Below are 7,293 nucleotides of genomic sequence, written 5' to 3'. Positions count from 1 at the left end.
TGGGCTGCAGAACCTCTACCAACAGGCACATCCCAGCCCATAACACCAAAAACCACAAAACTATCAGGAGAGATTAGACCTGTACTCACCCACTTGAGCTCTGCAGCCAGGTCAGGAGCAGCCCCAGCTGTGGGGCAGAGCCCTTTTCTGGGTGGGCAATCCCCCGGCAGAGCCCTCCCCGGCACAGCTGAGCCCAACCAGGTGCTCCAGCACCACCCAGATCCATTTGCAGCAGGAGAGGTGTGACCCAGAATTTGGGATGAGCTTGGTCTGGTCCTGCAGCACCCGGGCACAGGCGGGCTGCTCCCTCGGCCAGCAAAGCCCGGGCCAAGGCAGCCAGCAAAAAACCAAACCAAACCAAACCAAACCAAGGTGGATTTTGCTGGTGTTCTGGCCCTGAGATCCAAGAAACAGCTGTGCCCTGCCCACAGTGCGTCACTTGTGCCCAAACGTGGGAGAGGCTTTAGAAGACCCTGTCCCCGTGGTTTAGTGAAGCTGCTGTTTCATGTATGGTTGGAATGAGACATGGAGGGACCGTTTGCTGCGGACACAGCCCCACCGCTCCTGGAGAGAGCTAGGAAAGGTCCCAGGCCAGTTCCTCCCAGTAAGAACTCACTCGTTAACACAGTGCCCAGCCCTGCGCCAAGGAGGGGAGCGCAGGAGGTGTTTTAGGGGGTGTGGGGTTTCCCACCCCAGCTCTCCCTGGGAAGCCAGACAGTTTCCCTGCTGCAGGGGGACCAGGCGAGGCCACCGCTGCTAATTACAAGACTAATTCTCCTCCCTCACAAGTGCTCCTCTCTGCCACCCGCGCCAGCTGTGGGTCACGGCCAGGGCCTGCTCTCCAGCACAGCAGGAGCTGGGAAGGGGCGTTTTGGCTGCCCCCAGACACCTCTGGGTGTCTTCAAGAGGATGAAGGAGGTGATAGCCCTGGTGGAGGCTGCTCCCGCAGCATTCGGTTCCTTCCCTGGTTTCTCAGGCCGGCAGTCAGCGGGGTCACAGCGTTGATTTTTAGGAGGTTCCGTCTCTACGCTGTTCCCACGAGACAGGAGACATGGCAGCATCAGAAGAGGCACTGCGTCTGTCCCCGTGTCCCTGTGGCCAGGCAGAGCTTGTCCCTTTGTCCCCTGATAAAGCCAGCATTGGATGTCAAACCAAACGCTTCATCTTTCCCTGGCCCGTGATCCCAGCACAGCACCAGGATTTATGGAGCACGCTTGCACTGTGACAGTTTTCCCTTCCCGCTCTCTGTCCACCCACATAACAAACTCCTCTGCAAAAATGGCTTTGAGGCTTCCCAGGAGACAGCGGGCTCCTTGTTGGGGTTTGAAAACTGCAGCTGTTTCTGGCTTTGTCTTTTAAAACCCATCCAGCAGGAGGGTTTTTTTGGGAAGTACTCTGCCAGCACCCGTGCCCCTCTTCAACATTCCCCAGGACCAGCCCAGCCCAGCTCTTTGAAACAGGCCCCGGGGGAAGGAGTTTGCTGCTTCCTCCCTTTTCCCCAGTCAGGTTTCGAGGTGCAGTGCTGAAGCAGGAACCAGCCCACACTCTGATCCGGCAGATGCTGCACACACGTGCCAAAGGGGCTGAATCGCCTCTGTACCCAAAGCAGCACCAAGACTGAGGTGGTGGTGAGAAAAGAGCAACAAAAGCTGCAAGATAAATTCATGCAAAACTGGAGTGCTTGGCAGCATTTACAACAGACCACAGCAACCCTGACCCTGAGCATCGCTCTCCAATCCCAGGAAAACATCCCTTTTCCTCTTCAGGCTGGAATCTTGCCTAAGATGTGTTTTTTTAAATCAACATGCCAGAGTTTTGACTGTGTTCAAGAACTCATCTCTGCTCCAGTTTTCTTTGGAAATGGTCAGGAACAACGTGCTGAATATCACCAGGAGCCCACCACACCTTTGGAGGAAAAGCTTTAGCCCTGCAAATTGGAGGAGACCTGCCGTATTGATTCAGGGAGAGAAACTGTTTGTTTTGTGCTCTGCTGCTAAAGCAAAGCTTTACGGACAGGTGTTGGTCCAGGGCTACCGGGCACAGAGAGCTCCCTCCTGACCTGACACCGGTGCTCCTGGCCCACTCAGACTGCAAAAACTCAAGCCCAGGATCTGGCAACCCTGACTGAGCTCAGACCTCCCAGCTTCTTCCAAAATCCACAGCAGAATGTTGGCTCCATCCATCCCCTCCCTCGTGAGTCACACGCCCACCTGAAACACAGCGTCCTCTGTCCGTCTGTCGGGACCAGCCGGAGCCGCACACGGGGCTTCTGTTCCCCGGAGATGTGCAAAGTGAGAGCGAGAGCACAGGCTGCAGGGATTGGGTGGAAGCTCCTCCAAAACCGACGAGCTGGGAAGTCTCTGTGCCACAGAGCTGTGAGGAGAGCCAAAGGCCAGCTCTGGAGTTGGATTATAACGAAGTGCCCCAGCATCTCTTTGTAAATCACCTCCTGCAGTTGCCCAAGTACTCAAGGAAGTTGTTGCAAACTTACTAGAGTATGTTTACTTACACAAATATTTGTACAATGCTTAAAAATCATCCCTGAGAAATAGGCCCTTAAGGACTCTCCTTGAACAGAAGCTGGTGTGCCTGCCCAGGAGCACATGCAGGGGCTGGCCTCATCCCGACTGCTCTCCCCTGGAGGGACACTCAGCTGCTGCCCCTGACAGAACTGCACGCTTGGTGGAGGAGAGGATCCATCAGAGAGGAGCTTCTTCTGGCATCAGACTACTCATCCAGTTCAGCCTCCTTTTTTTCACTAGGAAAAAAACAAGGGAGGGTCACAGACCTTAAAAAAAAAAAAGCAGAAACCAAAAAAGACCAAGTGACTGTGTCCCTTGGTGAACCAGGGGCTCACATACACAGGTTTTGAGACAGACAGTCATAAATGGAATGAGTTTGGTTCTTCTGTTGCACAGACCTCTGAACTAGCAAGCCTTCGTGTGAGCTTCAGCAGCTGCCACGGCAGGAATGTGTTAACGTCCCCATGGCCTGGCCACGCTGTGCAACTCCCACTACAAGAGCAGAAAAAGCCCCTTCTTCTGCTTCTGGCTGCATGGCAGAAAGGAAGGATGGAGGAGCTGAGCAAAGCTGGATGAGTTGCACCAGCCAGGTGTCCTAAGGAATCCGTAAGGGCTGCCTCAATGTAAGCAATCCCTCACTTCTGCCACCAGCAACCTTCACGCTTTCTGAGCAGGGTGGGCTTTGAGTCCCACCTCATGGACCCCCGAGCAGTCCTTGGGGCAGGTCTACTTAGTGTCTGTCCAGCCTTGGCTCTGGTGTGGGGCTGAGGGAACCCAACAACAGGTTCCTGTGAACTACGCTGAAGAGGCAGCGTAGCCACAACACAAGTTGCTCCTTACACCTTGGTGGACTTGCTGTGGATTCGCACCGACAAACAGGGCAGCCGACAGCCTACGTTATGTAACAGCGGGGGGGGGCTAACCCTTCCCTTGCTTTCTGGGGGCAGAAACCAGCTCCCCGCAGGGTATTTCTGTTCACCCTCGTGTCACACCTGTGAGCATTAGCGCTTTGCTTATTGCAGGCGCCAAAAACAGACCAAATCCCCAGTGACCTTCCTCACCCGGGGACATGGTGCTCTGTGGAAGAAACGTGTGAAGTAGCATGGCTACAATCACCAGAAATCACCCTTTATGGAGGCAGCGTATGTCCTGATGTCACTTGAGCTCACCTTGTTACCCTATCTGTCCCTTTAATGCCATTACTGAAGATCATTACATGAGCAGATCCCCTCTGGAGAGGCAGCTGCTTGGGCCGCCCACACACCTACCTCTCCGGCCCAGAAGATGTGACCTCCAGCGGTGAACACAGCTGCTTCCGAATATACTCCCTCGACCTAATATCAGCCTGGAATTAAGGAGGAAAATGAGTGAAAATGGATTGATCAGCCTGCTTGGTGCCTCCCCTCTGTAATCTCAGTATGTCCCTGCACACCCTGACGTCACTACATCACAAATAGCTCCTGTACAACTGTGTCGCAAAGAGGAACCTGCATGCTCCTCTCCTTGTTCGGTTTCTGCGCCTCACCGCAAGCTGCTTGGGAGAATGAAGACTTAAAATGAAGAAACAGAGGGTCCTGTAAGTCAGGCACAGCCTTACTGCAGTTCAGTCCAGTTCAGAAGCAGAAATGACTTGCTGAACCCTTGCTGTTTGCCCCTTTCCTTCACAGAGGAAAGAGGTGCAACTCCTGCCAGCTGGCACAAAAGGTCTGCTCAGCCCTGACCCACCCAAGCACGGCACGATGAGCAGCCAAAGAAGGACCCAGATGGGGCTCCCTCGGCAAGCCCCGGCTGCAGCTGAGTGCGGTCGGCCTCCACCCAGGGTCCCTGGCAGCAGAGCCAAGCTGGAGGAGACCTGGGAGTCCGGGAGGTGTTTTCATCCTTTGAACCAATCCAGATGACTTCTTCCACATGTAGGCACCTTCAAATGCCATGCAGGAAAATGTAATGAGCAGCTCAGCTTCTTCACAGGCCTTCCCCAGCAACAGCTCACCACTATCTGATGGGATAGACTTTTTGGAAGCTTGAGAGTGGCCTAAGTCTTCCTTCCCTCGAGAGGAGATATTCCAAAAAGTAAGCTAGCTCTCCCACCGAACCAACAGAAGCTGCTCCATCACCCTCACTTCATGAAGGGGCTGCACGCCGTGGTCACAGGCAGGTCTCCACGGTGCTGAGGAGTTGCTGCGCGTCAGCAAAATGCCCACAGATAAAGATGCCCAAAACAAAATTACTCCCTTTCCGCCAAGGACTCTGTCCACTCTTCTTGGGATCCTCTCCATCCCTTTTACTCAAAACTATGAAAATCCTTCAGCCTGTACTGGGGTACAAACGCAGTATGTCCTTGGGCCCCCAGAAAGTTGTTGGGAGTGCCAAAACTGTACGGACGTGAAGGCAGATCTCTGTGGTATTGCAAGGCCATCTAGCATGAGAAGGTGGCTCATAAATTCCTCCTCAAAAGTCAAGGAACTACTGGAGCACTTCACTGACTTGTCCCAGAGCAGCAGAACGCCCCACGGACTCTGCTGCAATAACCTTCGCTGCAATAACCTTCACACTCAGTGAAACAGAAGCTGTGTCCCAGGACTAAGCTAACGGGGACTCTCACTGGTGCTGCAAGCAGGTGCAGGCTGCAGCCTCCAGGCTCATAGTGCCCCAAGATCATTCCACGATCTTTATTGCTGTGACACTGTGATGTTCCCAATAAATCAGCTTTTCCGGTCACTAATCAGCCAAGAAATGGGACCCTGCCCTCCATAGGAATCTGTAAATGGAGAGGGGGAACAGGGCTAGGGAGAGGACTGCAAGAGTTTGGGAATCCGGTGATCCGTTTCTTGAGAAGACATGAGATGAAAAGTGAGAAGCTGGCATTGCCCATTCCTGTACCCATCCCTTTCCTTCCTCTTCTCCAACAGTTGTATGATGCAGCGACAGATGGAGAAGCACACTGCTCGTCTGCTGCATATCCTTTTCCCTAGGCAAGAGTGTGGCTCATCCCGCCCAGGCGCTTGATGGGCTGGCTGTGCGATCGTAATTATGCCGCTAAAGCAGGTAAAAACATCCACTCAAAGAAAACAGAGACAAGGCACAGGCGCATCCTTGGCCCTGTTGCTTCTTGGCAGCAGTTGCAAGGCAAGTGGCTGACACACCTTTCACACTGTCCCACCTCACGAGTCCAAAGCTGCCAAGGAAGACAAGGGGAGCAGTTTGCACACCAGGCTGTGTCTCTGGGCTCTGCTTCCCAGGACCAAAATCAAAATGAGAAACGTTGAGACCGTACCAAGTTCATGGATTGCTGCCCTCCTTGTTTGAAACTGAGCTTGGAGCCATCACCAAACCTCATTGAGCCCATTCTCATGCAAGCGTCCTGTTTCTTCCTGCCTCTTCTGGTACACTCTCTCGTGACACGAGCCCTCCTGAGCTTACCAGGTGAAGTGGAGAGCTGCGCTGTACCCTGCGGTCAGAGTGGGGCAGGGAGAACGCCACTGGAAATCCAAGAGCTACAGAAAGGGTTGCTGGACATTTACTGGATGTTCTTATCCCCCAAAAGTCTTATTGTTCAGCTTTCCAGTGCTGCACCACACCAGCAGAAGACTCTTAGATGCCATCACAGGCACGCAGATCCTGGGCTCTTGGACAACTTTGAGAACTGGCTGTTGACTTTTATATTCCCTCAAGGTTCTTTTTTCTTTTTTAGAAAATTCCTTTCTCAAAAAACACTGCTATGCCATGACATTTTAGAACAGCTGCTGTGCCCCTCCTCAAAGGCAGTGTCTCTCTCCTCTTAAAAAGCAGTATGTGACCTTCCCAGCTGGAAAAGCTTCACAGCATATGATGATCATGCTAATAAAGTGGGTTAACGCATCCCCAGTGGCTGTCCTTGAAGCGTTTGCTGCTCTCATCGCTGTTCTACTTCTGGAGAGCCCCTCCTGCACCTGAAGAAGCTCCCCACCACCCCTCTGCCCCTGCCGCTCCCAGTCAGTCCTCTCGGGTGGAAGCTCTGCCTGCTTACTGCTGGAAATGCAGCTCCACAACTGCTTAACAATTCTGCAAGCTCAAGAATGAAAAGTAGTTACATAAGGGGTGGTTTGTTTGGGAGATTTTTTTCCTTTCTCTCTATAATTGGACAGTTTCATAACTGAACTGACAAATAACTTTGATCACTCTTCAGGATAAGAGATTACGTGATGCATTTTATAACAAGGGAAGGAGGTTGTTCAATAGAGTCCCTACTGGGAGACTAAGGTAGCAAGAGTCACAGCTACAAACTATTTTTCTAGGCAAGAAAAACCCCAACTACATTCTGCCGATAACATAAGCTAATGCTTGATTAGGTGGCAAGTTAGCAGCCAGTCCTCACTCCTAACGCAGTGCTGAGAGACAGCTTAACCCAGCGTCTTAACCAAGAGGCTAATCAATAAGATGGATAACTGTCCCGTAATAATCCTTACAGATCGTTTCTATTTTCAGAGGGGACTAGTGCTGGCTTTAGGGTCTGGAACTGTTGCATTTTACAAGGGGTAGTGGCAATCCCCGCACACACGGCGGGTACATCTGAGGGCAGGTGGTTTCAGGATATTGGCTCCCGATTTCCCTGCCGGGCAGCAGGAGCTGTTCATGCAGAGGAGAGGGATGATGGCTTATTCCTCACCTCTCCTAAGGGCAAGTGTTGAATATTTCACAAGAAGTGACCCGCAGCAATTCACAGCTCTGGGCAGGCCTACTTGTGCCCTCCTTGGTGGGCTGAAGCAGCATCAGGCTGTCCCGTCAGCCACAT

At 52.7% G+C, this 7,293-nt stretch overlaps 1 protein-coding gene across 1 annotated transcript in view; it reads right to left on the bottom strand.

The window, feature by feature from the left end:
- Positions 1–3,790: 3,790 nt before the first annotated feature.
- The window catches only part of ENDOV (endonuclease V), a gene marked incomplete at both ends in the record, with an annotated part of 8,955 nt that continues 5,452 nt past the window's right edge, over positions 3,791–7,293 (bottom strand). Inside the window, one exon of the mRNA XM_009875271.1 lies at positions 3,791–3,871. Within this exon, the coding sequence (XP_009873573.1) occupies positions 3,791–3,871 (81 nt within the window). The remainder of the gene's footprint in view (positions 3,872–7,293) is intronic.

The sequence above is a fragment of the Apaloderma vittatum genome, unplaced genomic scaffold (genome assembly GCF_000703405.1).
Source record: "Apaloderma vittatum isolate BGI_N311 unplaced genomic scaffold, ASM70340v1 scaffold26678, whole genome shotgun sequence".
Classification (NCBI taxonomy): domain Eukaryota; kingdom Metazoa; phylum Chordata; class Aves; order Trogoniformes; family Trogonidae; genus Apaloderma; species Apaloderma vittatum.
The sequence above is the reverse complement of the archived record's forward strand: the minus strand, read 5'-3'. Positions and strand labels throughout refer to the sequence as shown.